An 18594-nucleotide genomic window follows, 5' to 3' on the forward strand; every position below is an offset into this window, starting at 1 on the left:
GACTATTTCTACCTGTATTTGTGATGACAATTTAACATCTGAATTGAAGGATGCCTTAATGTAAAATATACCCTGAATTTTGAAGACAATACAAAAAAAGGAACATAGTATCTCATTTATTTTAAAATATCAAATACATGCTGAAATAATAATATTTTGGATACATTGGGTTACTGGGTTAAATAAAATGTTATTAAAATTGGTTTGTTTTAAATTTTAAAGTATATATGTGGCTTGCATTGTATTGTACAATTCTATGAAGCCTTGTTGAAGGGAATCTAATCCATATATTATCTTTTATTTTTGGCATAAAAATATTTTCCTTGCATGGGCATTTAGCCTAGTAGTTAAGATGCCAATCGATCCCACATCAGAGTACCTGGATTCAATACCTAACCCTGATTCCTGCTGTCAGCTTCCTGCTAATGCAGGCCTTGGGAGGCAATGGTGATAGTTCAAGTAATTGGGTTCTTGACACTCACATGGAGACTTGTATTAAATTCCTGGTTCTGGGCTTTGGCCTCAACCTACTCCTGGTCCTTGTAGGCATTTGGGGAGTGAACAGTGGATGGGAATACTCTGTCTTAAATAAACAAACAAATTTCACAATAGCTAAGACCTGGAACCAACCCAAATGCCCATCAACAGTAGACTGGATAAAGAAATTATGGGACACGTACTCTATAGAATACTATACAGCAGTCAAAAACAATGAAACCCGGTCATTTGCAACAAGATGGAGGAATCTGGAAAACATTATGCTGAGTGAATTAAGCCAGTCCCAGAGGGACAAATATCATATGTTCTCCCTGATTGGCAACAACTAACTGAGCACCAAAGGGGAAACATGCTGAAATGAAATGGACACTATGAGAAACAGTGACTTGATCAGCTCTTGTCCTGACTGTTGATGTACAATGTAATACTTTATCCACTTTAGTATTTTTTTTTTGTTCTAGTACTATTGGTTGAACTCTGTAATTAACACACAATTATTCTTAGGTGTTTAAATTTTAACTGAAAAGTGATCCCTGTTAGGAATTTGTAAAACATCATGCTGAATGAAATAAGCCAATCCCAAAGGGACAGATATCATATGTTCTCCCTGATTGGTGACAACTGAGCACCAAAAAGGAAACCTGTTAAAGTGAAATGAACACTATGAGAAACGGTGACTTGATCAGCCCTTGCCCTGACTGTTGATGAACAACTTAATACGTTATCCCTCTTAGTATTTTTTTGTTTGTTCTACTTAATACTTTTGGTTGAATTCTGTAATCAATACACAGTTATTCTTAAGTGTTGAAACTTAACTGAAAAGTGATTGCTGTTAAATATAAGAGTGGGAATAAGAGAGGGAAGAGATGTACAATTTGGGACATGCTCAAGCTGACTTGCCCCAAACGGTAGAGTTAGAAACATACCAGGGGATTCCAATTCAATCCCATCAGGGTGGCATGTACCAATGCCATCTCACTAGTCCCAGTGATCAATTTCTGTTCACAATTGATCATAATGATAGGACTAAGAGTCAAAGGGATCACATAAACAAGACTAGTGTCTGCAAATACTAGCTGATAGAGTAAAAAAGGGAGAGAACGATCCAACATGGGAAGCGAGATACACAGCAGACCCATAGAATGTTAGATGTCCTAACAGCACTCTGGCCTCATAATCATCCCTTAAGGCATGCGGATCCGGCTGAAAAGCCCATGAGAGTATTTCAGGCATGGAAAGCCAAGACACTCTGGCAAAAAAAAAAAATGACCTAAATGAAAGATCTCCGTGAGTGAGATCCCAGTGGAAAGACAGGTCATCAAAGAAGGAGATACCTTTCTCTGAAGGGAGGAGAGAACTTCCACTTTGACTATGACTTTGTCTAAATATGATCAGAGTTGGTGAACTCAAAAGGCTTCCATAGCCTTGGCAGCTCATGACAAGAGCCTAGGGTGATTACTGATGCCATAAACAAGAGTGTCAAATTGTTAAGTCAACAACAGGAGTCACTATGCACTTACTCCTCATGTAGGATCTCTGTCCTTAATGTGCTGTACATTGTGATTTAATGCTATAACTAGTACTCAAACAGTATTTTTCACTCTGTGTTTCTGTGTGGGTGCAAACTGTTGAAATATTTACTTAATATATGCTCAACTGATCTTCTGTATATAAAGAGAATCGAAAATGAATCTTGATGTGAATGGAAGGGGAGAGGGAGTGGGAAAGGGGAGGGTTGCGGGTGGGAGGGAAGTTAAGGGGGGGGAAGCCATTGTAATCCATAAGCTGTACTTTGGAAATTTATATTCATTAAATGAAAGTTAAAAAATATATATATATATATATATTATTTTGAATTGAAAAAAAAAAAAGTTCTTCCTAGAATACCTTTTCTTAAAAGTTATACATTATCATTCTATTAATGTTGCAAAGTTGTTAGTTAAGAGTCAGTGTTCCATATCTTAATAAAATGGTCTCTGCACCTATTAAGAAAACCATTGGGTGTGGGAAGAGGTAGTCTTTAATGGATCTCATTCTTCTACACATCTTGCTGGATATGCCAAGAAGGCAAGACTGACTGCTCTTTGCCTTGGCCATTTCTAAGATTGAGTTTGTAGTGAGCATCCTTGAGGGACAAGGCAGTATCTCCCTCCAGGACAAAGAACAGGTTAATTCTCTTCATGATAAAAAGCAGGGAGTCCTCCAAGCCTGATCAGTATTCCTCAGTTATAATGAAAACCCCCTTGTATGTGTAGTTATGCTGTATATGGCCATATTGCATTGCCTTCCTGGAACTTGGGATGAGGAGAACCAATGAAAATATGCTGATGTTACTGCTCCTTGCTGTGTCATGAATAACAGTTCTTTGTTTCTATTGCAGGAGTTTCCTGTTTTCCCTCATCATCCATGAAAACATAATAGGTTAACATATTAGTTTATAAGTAGGGTAAAATAAAATCCAAGACTGAATAGGATGAACTTAAAAAATTTAATGGAAAATAAAATTCCCTTTCATTTATGAACACTTTTGTCTTACAATTTTTAGACTTTAACTTGTTAAACCATGGCTGTAAAATATTAGCTTAAAACTCAGAATTATGAAATAAATGTTTCAATATTTCTCCCTGTAGAACTATTACTCACACATGCACTTGTATGAATTGCCAGTACACAAGTGTGCACCTAATATATTTATTCTCAAGAATATTTCTTAGAGTACATTTTTGGAAATGGAAAGTTAACGTAAATATTCTGTGGGATTATATTCAAGAGTGGACTATATTTTGGACAAAGTTTATCTATTATGTAATAGTTACATATTCAGGATAAAAGAAAACATTATATAAAGTATAAAAATAGGTAAGAAATACAAACACAATATATTTTGATTGGAATTTCAGAGATACTTTCTTTTCCTCTCTTTCCCCTTTACCTCAAAAGTTACAAAAACTTTCGAAGCAGCATGCATTGTTGCATTTTTGATTTTTTGTTGTATTGTGAGTGAATTTGAGAGTCCAGATGACTGGCGGTCATCTACCTGGCCTTCCCATTCTTTTGTTTCTTCTTCTTTGATTAGTAAAGGTTTTCCTAGGGTTTGGCCAACAAGGTCACAGACTTCTTGAGCTTTACGCCATGCATTCTCAACAGCAACAAGACAGGCTTGCCGCCTTAGGAATGAAAATGCAAAGGTTATCAATATGACATTCAAAGAATGTAGCAATGAATGATTTTATTTAACAAGTTGATAATTTATTTAAACAAGTGCTTAAACTTACCGAAGATTCTCAACAGAACCTGGAGTATGATAAAACTGCGGTGGGCTAATGACAACAGAGCTATCTAGCTTTTCAACAAGAAAGTTACAGATATTTTGCATTTTTCCAAATTCAGTAAATGTAATGCAGACCTGTAAATGAGAATGCTTGATATTATTTTCCTGTCAGATTCAAAATTTTCTCTAAATATGATATAAAAAAGAAAAGCCAGATTACAAAGTTATTTTATAATGTGGAACATATAAGAAAAAAATCAGTTGATATTTACAACCAAATTACTTTATTAGAGCTAAGATTTTTGCTGATGAATTTTGCTTAAATATTGACTTGAATATTTAAAAATTCATTTTAAGCCAGAGTTTTTTTGTGAAATTGGAGGGCTGTGGCTTCAGCTTTATTATTTGGCTAAATTCTAACCTTGATAAATTTCTTATGAACCTTTAATCTAATCTATGCCATGAACTTCTGATTGCAGTAATTATGTCATAATTCACTGCCGTCATTAAGGTATATTTCTTCTTCCAATAGTTAATTTAAGATCAGCATGTGGAAATTAATCTATTTCACTGTGTTCTCTGCCTTTAAATATGTGGAAGCAGTCCTCAAATCCAGCAACACTTTAAAAGCATAGTCTTTAAACTTTTTATGGAAGAGAACAAAACCTTTTCTTTCTAAGAACACTTATACAAACTCAATAAATAAAACAAAAAAGTACAAGTACTAGAGAGTAAGACCAAAAATAGAAAGGTGAGATGACCTCATTTCACACAATGCACAATAGTTGCCTTTTATCATAAACGTTATACATTCAAGACTAATGTTTTATCTTGTTTCAGTATCAGAGCAACAGGGCAAGGTAGTGAAGATTCAGTTCATTACTTTAAACTGCAAAATACTGGGGTACTCCAAAATGTTCTAATTGTTTTTACAGTGAACCAGTCTGTATTTTCAATTAATCCAGTAGACTTTCAAAGACTAATTTCTGACAGAACAGTCCATCCTGCTTCCATTTCATTACTGTTACTTTTCTTATCTCTTATCTGCATTTATATTTACATTCTAAGAAAGTTTATGAAATTGCCTTTGATATCCTTATCCGTTCTCCTGCTTCCTATTTATTCTTTTACACTGCTCACACTTGATTCTTGTCTATATTGAATTACAAATTCCCGAGTCTTTGGCTTCCAACAGACTATTTTCATGGTATTTCTTTGACCAATCTTTGTTTTGCTTTCCATAGTTTCTACTTTATCCTCCTCTCTTTTATTCCTTAACATGTAAAATTTAGACTTCTATGATCCTTGTGGACCTCTTCTGCTATTAGTTTTTTAACTTTTAAAATTACTTTTTATATAAAATTTCAAACATATACAAATATAGAACTAGTAGTATAAAGGAGCCACTCAGATTAAAAATTATCACTTCATGTTAATTTAAATTAATTTCTTACTTTACATACACTGCATATATTCCACATTTTGGGGGAGGAGAGAAAAATTCCACTAATTCTGAAAAAACATTTAAAGCTTTGTAATCACCATGACAGATATTTATACCTGTTCTACCACCCTCAACTAATCCCTTATTATCAGTTCCTTCCTCAACTGTAAGATGCAGGCAATCACTGATCTGTTCTCTGTTGTTACAGATTTGTCTTTTCAGAATGTCATATAAATGGAAGTACAAGGTATGTATGCTGATCTGCTGCTTTCCCAGGTGCTTTAGCTGGGAACTAGATGGGAAGTGGAACAGCTCAGCTAGTAGTTGAATCTGCACTAATATGGGATGCTGGCATTGCAGGCAGTGCCACAGTGCAGGCCTGGAGATTTACTCCTTTCACTTAGCGTAACAGATGTGGGATTCACCAAAACTGTTGCACACGGTTTGTTCCTTAATTAGACTCATTGATTTTCAAAGGTAAACTAGCATTTCATTTCTGGGGTAAGCCACACTTGATCATTATGTATTACCTCAAACACACACAAACACGAACACATGCACAAATATTGTTGGATTTCATTTTTTAAAACTTTGTTTCTGGGAGGCGGCACTGTGGCGCAGCGGGTTAACGCCCTGGCCTGAAACACTGGCATCCCACTTGGGCACCAGTTCTAGTCCTGGCTGCACTACTTCCGATCCAGCTCTCTGTTATGGCCTGGGAAAGCAGAAGATGGCCCAAGTCCTTGGGCCCCTGCACCTTCATGGGAGACCTGGAAGAAGCTCCTGGCTCCTGGCTTTGTATTGGACAGCTTCGGCCGTTGAGGCCATTTGTGGCCGTTCCGCCTGTTGTGGCTAATTGGGGAGTGAACCATCGGATGGAAGACCTCTCTCTCTCTCTCTCTTTCTCTAAAACAAACAAAAACATGTTTATGATGGATACTAGTCTTTAGTTTTCTTTGCTGGTTTTGCTATCCCTTAGTTCTAAAGAATCGAGTTGGAAAGTATTTCTTCCTTGTCAAGTTTCTGGAAAAGTCTGTGTAGGATTGGCATGATTTCTTCCTTAAATTTATATATTTTCTTATTTCTCTTTCAATTTCTTTTTGACCCATGGGTTATTGAAATGTATGTTATTTAAATTCCAAATAGCAGATCTTAAGATCTTTTTTTTTTTTTTTTTAAGATTTATTTATTTATTTGAAAGTCAGAGCTACACAGAGGAGAAGCAGAGAGAGAGAGGTCTTCTATCTGATGGTTCGTGCCGCAATGGCCGGAACTGCGCCAATCCGAAGCCAGGAGGCAGGAGCTTCTTCTGGGTCTCCCATGCTGGTGCAGGGGCCCAAGGACTTGGGCTATCTTCTTACTGCTTTCCCAGGCCATAGCAGAGAGCTGGATCGGAAGTGGAGCAGCTAGGTCTCAAACCAGTGCCCAAATGGGATGCCAGTGCTTCAGGCCAAGGCGTTAACCCGCTGCGCCACAGCACCAGCCCCTTAAGATCTTTTTGTTATTGCTTACAATTTAATTCCCCTGTGGATAAATAGTCAAATTTGTATGATTTTAATACTTTTAAATTTTGGGGATTTGTTTTATAGTACTGATTATTAAGATTTATTTATTTATTTGAAAGACAGAGTTACAGGGGCGGGGGGTGGGGAGAAAGAGGTCTTCATCTGCTGAGTGTACCAGACGGCTCATTTGGCTAAAGCCAGGAGCCTGAAATTCCATCCAAGTCTCCAACATGGGTGCAAGAACTCAAGCACTTGGGCCACCTTCTGTTGATTTTCCAGGTGCATTAGCAGGGAGCTGGATGGAAGCAGAGCAGTGGGATTTGAGTTGGAATCCATGTGGGATGCCAGCATTGAAGATGGCTTAATCTGATGCACTACAATGCTGGCCCATATTCATTTACTTTTGTATCAGAGAGGAAATTTCCCTCTTGTAGTGTTTCCCGCTCTCTAGGCAATAGTATCAATAGTATCAAAATTTTATTCACATGGCAATAAAGTATTTCTCTCATGCTATTTTTATTTCATTAAAAAATTCCTTTTGCTGGGGCCTGGTGCTGTGGCATAGCAGGTAAAGCCGCTGCCTGCAGTGCCAGCATCCCATATGGGTGCCGGTTCGAGACATGGCTGCTCCACTTCTGATCCAGCTCTCTGCTATGGCCTGGGAAAGAAGTAGAAGATGGCCCAAGTCTTTGGGCCCTTACCCATGTGGGAGACCTGGAAGAAGCTCCTGGCTTTGGCTCAGCCCAGCTCTGGCCATTGTAGCTAATTGGGGAGTAAACCAGCAGATGGAAGACCTCTCTTTCTTTGCCTCTCCTTCTCTCTCTTTCTCTCTCTGTTTAACTCTGATGCTGGTCAGGGTAATTTGCTGCACAACAATGTGCCTGGGTCTGATTTCTGTCTCTTAGCTTTCTGCTAAGAAACCTAGATTGTACCCCTGGCTGCTGGCTCTTGGCTCCAGCCCTAGCCTCGCCGTAACTGCTATGGGTAATAAGGGTTTTAACCAGTTGATTGCAGGTCTCTCTTTAGCTCAAAAAAAAAATTTTCAAAATATTAAAAAAATTTCTTTTGCTATTTTTATTCCACTAAACTTTTTCTCACAAATCTTGTTAAATTTAAAAGCTCGCACAAATACATCACATCAAAAATGATTTTGAGAAACATGATCTTTTATCAAGTATGAGATGCATTTCTTGTATATATTTGTATACATTTCAGTTCAACAATATAAATAAATGATAAATTATCCTCACAAAGTCATGCTGTTTCCAATTATTTGTTAAGAAAAGTACAAACCTCTGCTTCCATGTGAAAAGCATTTTCTACTCTTCTAAAATCCTTTGTCACAGTTACATTTTCTGTCTGAAACGAAAAGTACAAAAAGTGTGATTACTAAATCTTTGGCTGATAAATGAAATCACTCTTAAACATGAATCAGAAATTCAAACTTATTAAAATCAGGAAGATACACAGTATTAAAAAAATGACTTTGATGCTTTAGAATTTTCTGAAAATTTACCTAAAATAAACTGAGAAACCTGTAATATTTGCTTAAATTTCACTAGTCACTTCATTATAGTAATTTTTAAAAAAAGATTATTTATTTGAGAGAGTTACAATGAGAGGCAAAGGGCAGAGAGAAAGTCTTCCATCCTCTGGTTCACTTCCCAGATGAATTCAAAATGGCTAGAGCTGAACAGATCTGAAGTCAGGAGCTTCTGGGCCTCCCATGTGGCTGCAGGGGTCAAGCACTTGGGCCACCTTCCACTGCTTTACCAGGTCAGAGCAGAGAGCTGGATCAGAAGAGGAGCAGTCGAGACATGAACCGATGCCCATAATGTGATGCCTGCACTGCAGTAGAGGCTTAGCCCCACTATGGCAGAGTGCTGGCTCCCATTTATAGTAATTTTTATATTAGCTGGTAAAGAAAGTCACTCAGTTTTTTTGAGCCTTATTTTCTACTTCTATAAAATCTGGTTAATACCATGTATACCATACAAAATTATTAAAGTATTGGCATAAAGAAAGCATTCAGCAAAAGTGGATGCTGTAGGGGCCGGCGCCGTGGCTCACTTGGTTAATCCTCCACCAGTGGCGCAGGCATCCCATATGGGTGCCAGGTTCTAGTCCCAGCTGCTCCTCTTCCAGTCCAGCTCTCTGCTGTGGCCCGGGAGTGCAGTGGAGGATGGCCCAAGTGCTTGGGCCCCTGCACCAACATGGGAGACCAGGAAGAAGCACCTGGCTCCTGGCTTCAGATCGGTGCAGCGCCGGCAGTGGTGGTCATTTGGGAGGTGAACCAACGGAAGGAAGACCTTTCTCTCTTCTCTCTCTCTCTCACTGTATATAACTCTACCTGGCAAATTAAAAAAAAAAAAGTGGATGCTGTAAATATTATTATAACATAGATGTTTCCTGAAACATTGAACTGGGTCAAGTATATTTTAATTCCCTGGGAAAATATAGGGTGCACAATTGTGAAAAAGTTAAATTTCTTAATTACTTTTCAAAAGGGTTTATTATTTATATTTCTTAGAAAGAGTGCACACTCCCATCTTGTGGTTCACTCTCCAAATTCCCGTAACAGTCTAAGCTGTGGGCCAAAGCTGGGAGCCAGAAACTCAGTCTAGGTCTTCCACATGGGTGGCAGGAACCCGATCATTCGGACCATCACCTTTAAAGACAATTTTTAGATTCCTTGAGATAGTTAAATTCTAACTGGAGAAAACCATTAAAGTAATCAATGGATCAACAAACAGAATATGAAAATTTCTACCTCAGGAGATAAGAAGGCAGAGTTCTAATTTTTCTTCTAGTTATATGATTTTTGAGATGTCTGGTCCTAAGTGATATGAATCTCAGGTTATTCCCTTAAAATTAGAAATATATCATCTGCCTGAAGTTAGGGTTAGGTGCCTCCCAGGGTTTGTATTAGTAGGAAGCTATAGTCAGGAACCGAGTCAGATATGGAAACAGGGATTCTAGTATGGGATGTGAGAATCTTAACTACTAGGCTAAATGCTTGCCCTTCAAAAAAAAAAAAAAAGTGAAATGAACTTGTCTGCTACTCTCATCCTTGCAAACAAGCAAATTTGTATATATATTTAACAATATTTACTTAGAGCTGCCATCTTGTGAGAATGCAACCACTGCCTGAATCTGACCAGTGGCCACACAGATCTTTGTGGCTACTGTAGCTTCTACTGTCCACAGTATGGGGACTATCTTTGCAAACCTCTTCAAGGGCCATTTTGGCAAAAAGGAAATGTACATCCTGCTGGCAGGCCTGGGTGCTGCAAGGAAGATGATTATTCTGTGGAAGCTGAAGCTTGGTGAAATCATGACACCATTGCCACCACAGGTTTCAATGTGGAGACTGCTGAATACAAGAATATCAGCTTCTGGCGCTGGCATTGTGGCCTAGTGGGTAAAGCCACTGCTTGTGATGCTGGGATTCCATATGGGTGCCGGTTCAAGTACCAGCTGCTCCACTTCCTATCTAGTCTCCTGCTAATGGCCTGGGAAGAGCAGCAGAAAATGCCACCTATGTGGGAGACTTGCATGAGGCTCCTGGCTCCTGCCTAGTCCACCCCTGGCCTTTGTGGCCATCTGTGGGATGAACCAGAAGATGGACTATCATTCTCTCTCTCTCTCCCTGCTCTCTGTAACTCTGCCTTTCAAATAAATGAATAAATCTTAAAAAAAAAAAAAAAGAACATCATCTTTACTGAGTAGTCAGGACAAAATTCAGCAGCTATGGCAACACTACTTCCAAAATACCTGAGATTGATTTTTACAATGGACAGAAATGATAGCATGTGAATGAGGCACAGGAGGAACTCATGAGGATGCTGGCTGAGGATGAGCTGTGAGATGTGGTCCTCCTGGTGTCCGTCTGCCAACAAGCAGGACTTCCCAAGTACCATGAATGCATTGAAATCACAGATCAGCTAGTGCTACACTCCCTTAGGAATTGGAACCTTCCCCCCCACCTTTGTCACCAGTGGGGTTGTGTCGCTCCCCCTCTTCGTGGAGGAACGACACAGAACCCTGCCTAGGCTTCATATCCGAGTCACGGCACCATTATGTCGCTCCCCCTCTTCGTGGAGGAACGACACAGGACCCTGCGCTGTTCTTTCGTCTGCTCGGCCCTCCCCGGGTTTGCTGCTGGTTCTTCCCGGGTTGGCTACTATCCCTTCCACCTCCGTGGAAGGGCAGTTCCCCCTGGCCACATTCCCCACTTCCGCAGGGGAGCGGCACACCGCCGGCCGGCTTTCTCGGGGGCTGCACGGGTTCCCTTAGATGTTCCCCATAGATGTTCCTGGTGCATGCCGTCTCTCTCCTCCTTTATAGTCCTCCTCCGCCAATCCTAACTCGGCTGCCCACACGCCGAGTACGCTGCTCTCCTCCAATCAGGAGCAAGTCCTACAGTTTATTAGTTGAACTGGAGGCAGCTGTGCGGAAGCTGTTTACTTCTCTCCCAACGCCACATTGTGGGAGAGCAGATGCATAGAATAAGTCTTAATTCGAGTAACTTAGTCTAGTCCGGATTGCTCCCCACAGGGTTGGGCTCCATGATGGACTGCACTGGCTGTCCAATCAGCTTCAGGGCCAGAAGTGAATGAGAATACCTCCACTTCTTCCTCTCTGCCCTCCACTTTCCTTGCATGTGGCAAATGTGTGAGTTGGTGGTCCTGAGTGTCAGAAGCAGTCTCCATGACAGTCTCCATGCTGTCCCTGTGCAGATGCAGCCTGCTGCCAGGTATTTATTTAATGTAAATAGTTCTGTTTCAACAAAGACAGTTTCTGGTACCCTATGCAATATTACTCAGCTTTTTTTCTTTAATTTCAAAAAGAAAACCAATGCACTGTTTAGTCCTGAGAAGGGACTTAGGTGCATTGACACCAGGCCTCCAAGTGTTAAATTAAGAGCTGGGCATGCTCATGAGGAAGATCCATTTGATGGTTGTTGGTTTTTAAAATGAATTCAGTGCATTTAAGAAAAATAGTTAAAAATACAAGAGGAGAATACTTGAACACAGCAGCAAGACTGCCTAGTGCAGGTTTTGTGGTAACCACCTAAGTGTTGGTCTATTAGATTGGCTGCTCCCTTTGGGAACATGAAAGCCAGTGACAAAACCAACCGCAATCCATTCTGCACAATCATAATAGAGATCCCTGTGGCTCACCTGTCTTTGAGTCACCCTGCATTCCACAGCCTTGTACTCACGTGGTCATTCGAGGATGGGGAGGGCTGTTAAATTTATCTTGGTGACAACCTCAGAACTATTTTATTTAGTGTCATGGAACCTCTTACTGCTTTCAGTATACTATTAGTAACTGTTTTTGGATACTTGTTTTTGGTTTTCATTTTGACAAGGATGGTAATTATAGCTATTAGAATAAAATCGCAACTATTTAAAAAATTCATTTTATTCATTTATTTATTTGAAAGGCAGAGCAACAAAGGCGGGGGGGGGAGAGGGGAGAGAGAGAGATATCTAATGTGGAACTGAATGCTTTCCTTTCAGCATTGTTTAAAATTTGATATGGAATCCTTCTGGAATTCCTCAAATAAAAAGATCATTACTTTTTATTTTATGCTACTGTACTGTATCATGTACACATTTTCATCACAGCAGTTACCATATAGATTAGTCTGTCCCTATCATGAGACTCCCTCAGTAGAGCGCCTGAGTTTTACTCATTCTGTACTGCTAGTGCCCAGCAAACCTAAGGCATTAATTACATATTTTTTTAAATACAATTTTCAGTATGTTGAGAAATACTGGCCAATACTAGAACTTAAAGCTTATGGGGGGCATATAAATAGAAGACTAAGTAATTACATATTGCTATGGTTTGAATGTGTGCTCCCAAAATTCATACGCTGAAGTCTAATCACCAATGTGATGGTATTAGGAGGTAGTCTTTGACGGCGGGACCTTCGTGAATGGAATAAGGAATGAGACATGAAAAAGGCCCCAGGGAACTGCCTTCTCCTTTCACTACATGAAGACACAGAGAGAAGGAGCCATCTATGCCCAAGGGGATGGGACCTCAGCTGACATGAAATCTGCTGGTGCCTTGATTTTGGACTTCCCAGTCGCCAGGACTATGAGAAATAACTTTCTGTTGTTTATATGCTACCCAATCTGTGGCATTTCAATACAGCAGTGCAAACAGACTGACAAAGTTATGTTAAGTGTTATTTCAACATGAACAGTGATAGGGAATACTTAATAAATGTTTGTTGGTTGAATGAGTAAATAATACTTAGAATTTGAACACATTTGAAGCCAACCCCAAAAATGAGGGTTATCTATTCACATAAGCTCATAATTCTATGATCCACAATATAGCTGAAATAATTATTTATGTATGTAGTTTTTCATTCCTTTTTTCTTTTATTCATTCAAACCCATTTTTTCTGAATATACATTATATGACATATATGGAACATATCCATGAATGCAAAAGAAAGACAAATGGTTTCTGCTCTGGAGAGGTTTAGAATATGGAAGACAAGTAAATCAAGAATTATAATACAGGGTGTTAAGGGAATGAAATGTCACTTGGCAGAGATTAGTGTTAGGAAAGGATCGTCAAGGAGGTGAGCTTTGGGTTGGTTCTTTGAAGAAAAAAAAAAGAAGTCAGCTTGTCAAAGAGGGGAGAGAAATGACAGGAATTGGGGATAAAGAGTTCGGTTTCATCTATTAAGCAAAAGAGTTTGGATTATAAGGAGCCCTTTAAGCAGAGGATGGATGTTTATAAACCTTCCAATGCCAAGACTGCAAAGTTGAACATGAAAAGGACTTTGTGAAGACCCAAAATTTATCCTGAAAATATAAATTATATTTTGTATTATTCAATCTACATGACTGCTTTCTTCGATTAGAAGAAATAACTGGTCCTTCTATGTCTCACAAAGAATACTGAATCTTAATGTAATCACTCTGAGCTGAATTTAATAATTTATTTTGGCTTACTTACTAGAATTCAGAGCCAAATAAGCTTAGTTTACATTTTCTGTAAATGACTTAAGAATTAATTATATTATTCAAACAGGATTGTGGTGTCCTGGCAGCAGTTTTTGCAGGAAGTATTTTTCTTCATATTAAATATACTTTATTCATGTTATTTATAATTAGCAGTTGAATTCAAATTGTAAAATCATTTCATGCAAATTTTTTTCCAAATGACTTTTTTAAAAACACTTATGTTTCCAGATATAGACTTGCTTTTCGGGATCTGAAATCTCTACCAATAGACTGGAAGGGAGAATGTGCACTTTTACCAACTCAGTGTCACCTGGATGAGCCACAAGTGTGTCCCTGGAAGGTCCTACTCTGTAAAGTGAGGAAACAGGTAGCTGGCCTCTGTGGTTTCTAACTTCCTTTTATTCTAATTATCTGGAGCCTAGTACATTTGAAAGTGATCTAATCTAGTGTGTGTTTTCAGAAACACATGAGTTCAAATACTGCCCTAAAGTTCAGAGTATTACTTAACCTATTTAAATTTGGAAAATGGGGCTATTAAAAATGCACAGTAAGGTTACTGTGTGCTAGTTCATTTTTTTTCCTTCCTTAGAAGCATGCTTAAGTTGAGATGTTTAGCGGTGTTTGACAACATGCACATTTCTGGTAAGTAGAAGTATTTCATATGTGTGACATCTTCAATACGTAGGCTAAATTTTTAAAGTTAACAGCCTTACCCCAATGTTACTGTCTGTAAAACTCACTGAAGAACCACTCCAGGTAAAGTTTTCATGGTTAGGAGGAAGGAAACTATGCTCTTTCCTTGCCAATTGCTCGGTGTGGAATAAATCAAATATGTTTAGCGTTCAGCACCCTATCATGGCAGGTGTTCACATCTAACATTTCTCGTTTAACTTTTCATAATTTCAAAATTAAAAACAAAACCGTTGCAGCAAATACTTCCCAATAAAAAACCTACCCACTTGGCATTCTTTGATTTTTCCATTGCTTTATCTACGGAAGGATGCGTCCTGGGATACCCGGCGACAAGGGCGTCCTAAACACTCAGAAACCTCAGCCCGGTAATCCTCGCCCCAGGGCTCCTGGGCCCGGCATCTGAGGGTCCCCGTGTGCCGTCCGTCCGACAGCAAGTGGCGCCAGGGCTGCGCGCTCACCTGCAGACCCCGCTGCTGAAGGCTCTGCGTGATGTAGTCCAGGCGTCGGCAAACGCTCTTCTTGGCTTCCGCCGCAGCCTCCTTGGTGCTGCTCACTCGTACCGCCACTTGCGCCCGGTCTGGGCCCGCAGATACCTCTGCGGTGCCACTTACGTGCACCTCGCGGGTGGCGGTTTGGGTCTGTGTAGAGGAGAGGGGGCGGCGGACTCCGGGCAGTGTTTCTCCTGAGACCACATTCTCCCGGCCCCGGTCCGCCCAAGGAACCAATTCTACGAACACGCGCGACGGAGGAGCCTGTTGTAGCGACATGGCCGTGGGAGCGCGGTTTCCATAGCAACACCAGACTGACGGCGGCCGAAGGGGCTCAGGCGCGCCCGGGCGTGGCTGTGCACGGCGCAAAGGTTGCCGGGACCGACTCAGAGGCGGGAGAGTTTATTGACGGCTCGAAGGACGCGGTGTGGAAGTGCAATTTCTCTAGCAGGCTTCAGCCGAGGGCGTCGTTAGGGTGATTTGATAGGTTTTTCCTCGTGGCCATAAAAAAATGTTAGCGGACTTCGTGGCCTACCTCTCAGTGAGCCCCGCCCGCCCTTCGACGCACAGCTTCGGGGTCGGCCCTGCGCCCGCCGCACCACGGAGAGCGTTGACGAGAAGGGAGGCCAAGCCCGCGGGATTGCTTTCGTATGCGGGCTTCCGGCCCTGTGTAATTGGCCCCCGCCGCGTCTGTCTTGACTTTCCTGTACGTGGTCAGTCTTTGATGCTGGAATCTCAGTTTCTGTGGTCTGCAAAGCGATGCGGATAATGTTTGTCACCTTTGCTGCCTTGTTCAAAGGTGCCCAGTGTGTGTAGTGTGGCATGAATTTTCAAGGCTCCCAAATTTTCTTTAGCCTTGAACATGGACAGGACAGTTTCCAGCGAGGTCAGAGCATACGCAATTTGATTTTGCTGGACCTGTACGACTTAAATCTTGTCTGTACGTTTTATTTAGAGAGCCTCTTTGATAGAACCCTCAACTGCCCCTCTCCGACTTCCGCCCATTAGGTGAGTTCTCTTCCAATAATAAACGGTGATCTTGGTGGAAAAAAAAAAAAAAAGAAGAGCCCCTCCTCGGCTACCCCTCACCCGCCGCATTACTACCTAAATTTTATCAGAAGAATTGAGGAGGAATAGAGACTTTATATGTATATTTAAAAAAAGGTAAAAACTACTCATTCTCTTGAAAGAGAAAAAGCCAATTGAGAATCCTCGTGCGTTTCTTCCCTCCTGTTTTTCTCCTTTGTGATTCGTGTGATACTTCTACTAAATCAGGTGATAGCCTCCTTCAAGGCAATTTGGTGCATCACGGGGTTAAAATAATTCTGAAAATTCCTATGTTTATGTTTATTGTTAGGTAAACACAATTACATGACCTCATTTTAATTTAAAAATTATAAGAACTTTCCCCAGTAATTTTACAATTCAAGACTTCCAAAATAATGTTTCTTAAATTTGCTGGAAAATTCATTTTTTTCTAATGGTAAATGTGGAAATATCCAGCCTTCAAAATGAATTATTGTATGAAAGAATGTCATAAGCAAATAGGATATGATAAAAGGTTTCATATTAGTGAGAAAATGACTGAATAAATAATATAAGGATAATTGTTTAGCTATATTAAAAATTGATCTGCATTTTATAGGATGAAGATAACATTCGAGTGAGACCAAAAAGAAAAAAAGATGAAGAAAATACAGATAAATATAGATATAATTCTGGGGATGGGAAGATATTTCTTAAGCATAATTTCAGGTGCAGCAACCAGAGAGGAAAAGTTTGAAAAATTTGATTATATTTTTAAAAATGTCAATGTGTAATGCAAAACAAAACCAAAAGAGTTCATGAAGGGGGCACACAAACTGGGAAAGATATTTATAACATTTATGAGGGAGTATTCTGTAGAGAGCTTTTACTAGAAGAAACAGACATCTCAAAAATAGATAAGAGCTGGCACCACGGCTCACTAGGCTAATCCTCCGCCTTGCGGCGCCGGCACACCGGGTTCTAGTCCCGGTCGGGGCGCCGGATTCTGTCCCGGTTGCCCCTCTTCCAGGCCAGCTCTCTGCTGTGGCCAGGGAGTGCAGTGGAGGATGGCCCAAGTGCTTGGGCCCTGCACCCCATGGGAGACCAGGATAAGTACCTGGCTCCTGCCATGGGATCAGCGCGGTGTGCCGGCCGCAGTGCGCCGGCCGCAGCGGCCATTGGAGGGTGAACCAACGGCAAAGGAAGACCTTTCTGTCTCTCTCTCTCACTGTCCACTCTGCCTGTCAAAAAATTAAAAAAAAAAAATAGATAAGGAACACAGAAAGAAACTACTAATGTTCTAGGACTACCATAACAAAAATACCACAAACTTGAGTGTTTAAACAACACAAATTTACTTTCTTACCGTTTTGGAGACTGGAAGTTCAATATCAGGATATTAACGAGTTTGTTTTCTTCTGAGGCTTCTTTCCTTGGCTTGCAGAAGCCTGCCTTCTGTGTTCTTAAATGGCCTCGCCTCTGTGCACACCGCCCCCCTTCCTCCTCTTACAAGGAAACCAGTTCTTTCAGTTTAGAGCCCTATCTTGATGTCTTCATTTAACTTTACTTACCTGTTTAAAGGTCCTGCCTCCAAATCCACTCACACTGGAGTTAGCTCTTTGGCATATGGATTTTGGGGGCATACCACAATTCAGTCCGTCAGACAGACTAGTAAAACAATACTAAAATGTCTAACATGAAAAAAAAAAGTTTATTCTCATTGCCAGTTAAAGGATGCCAACTGGGGCTGGTGTTGTGGTATAGAAGTAAAACTGCCATCTTTGTCCTGGGCATCCTGTATGGGTGCTGGTTTGAGTCCTGGTTGCTTCACTTCCAAACCAGCTCCCTGCTAATGTGCCTGGGAAAGCACTGGAAGAAATACTTGGGCCCCAGGACCCATGTGAGAGACCAGATGAAGCGCCTGGCTCCTGGCGTTGGCCCAGCCCTAGCCATTGTAGTCACTGGGGGAATGAACCAGTGGGTGGAAGATATTTTTTCTCTCTCTTTCTTTCTCTCTCTGTGTGTGTGTCTGCTTCTGTCTCCCTCTATAACTATACATTTCAAATAAATAAAAATAATAGAAATGCCAACTTAATAACATACCCCTTTTTTGAACTCTCATTCTGGTAAAGTAATAAAGAGAATGAGAATGGAGAAGGAATAGAATCAAGAGTAATTTTGAAGGATGAATAGATTACTTTTTGGTGACAGAATTGTATAATAAATAACAGAGTTTTTAAGGTTTTCAGCAGGAATAACTGGGAGAGAGAGGGTGAGTATTATAAAGTACATCTGTTTGTTCATTTCACATTGACACAGTTCTCAGGCAAATCTGATCCCATGAAAACTGTTTTAAATAAGGCGACTGTACCAAGTTGATTGGACCAAGAGCAGACACCTGGTTAAACTAGGCCAGTTAGGTATTTGACATGAGAATCTATCTTCATACAGAATTTCAGAAATTTAGTTTCTTATGTACCTGGATCATTACCTGTGTGCTTCAAGACATTTGTAGAAAATGGAAATAGAAGATTTTGGTGCAAACATTTTTGAAATCTATGCATAGTTTTTAAGTAATACACATTTTCCATGAAGGTTTCAAAAACCTCTTTTTATAAAACCATGAGTAAGGTAGACTGTTGCCGTTGATTTCTCAACAGTGTTGCAGTGGATT

The 18594-nt window shown here is 40.2% G+C and overlaps 1 protein-coding gene across 6 annotated transcripts; it reads right to left on the reverse strand.

Moving 5' to 3' along the window:
- Nucleotides 1–2967: 2967 nt before the first annotated feature.
- Nucleotides 2968–17373, reverse strand: IRAK1BP1 (interleukin 1 receptor associated kinase 1 binding protein 1). 6 transcript variants are annotated; one of them, XM_089332994.1, is made up of 4 exons: nt 17287–17373; nt 8012–8077; nt 3774–3904; nt 2968–3665 (listed from the first exon to the last, which is right to left on the reverse strand). In XM_089332994.1, exons 2-4 carry the CDS (start codon nt 8021–8023, stop codon nt 3395–3397), a joined length of 414 nt encoding a protein of 137 aa, XP_089189120.1. In that variant the 5' UTR covers nt 8024–8077; nt 17287–17373; the 3' UTR covers nt 2968–3394. The 6 variants fall into 6 exon arrangements, 4 of the variants coding, with proteins under 4 accessions (XP_089189120.1, XP_089189119.1, XP_002714588.1 ...); XM_089332993.1 differs by lacking the exon at nt 17287–17373 and adding an exon at nt 14669–15515; XM_002714542.6 differs by lacking the exon at nt 17287–17373 and adding an exon at nt 14865–15276.
- Between the last annotated feature and the right edge of the window lie 1221 nt (nt 17374–18594).

This window comes from Oryctolagus cuniculus, chromosome 5 (assembly GCF_051225735.1).
Source record: "Oryctolagus cuniculus isolate XC-2025 breed Fujian yellow rabbit chromosome 5, ASM5122573v1, whole genome shotgun sequence".
Classification (NCBI taxonomy): Eukaryota; Metazoa; Chordata; class Mammalia; order Lagomorpha; family Leporidae; genus Oryctolagus; species Oryctolagus cuniculus.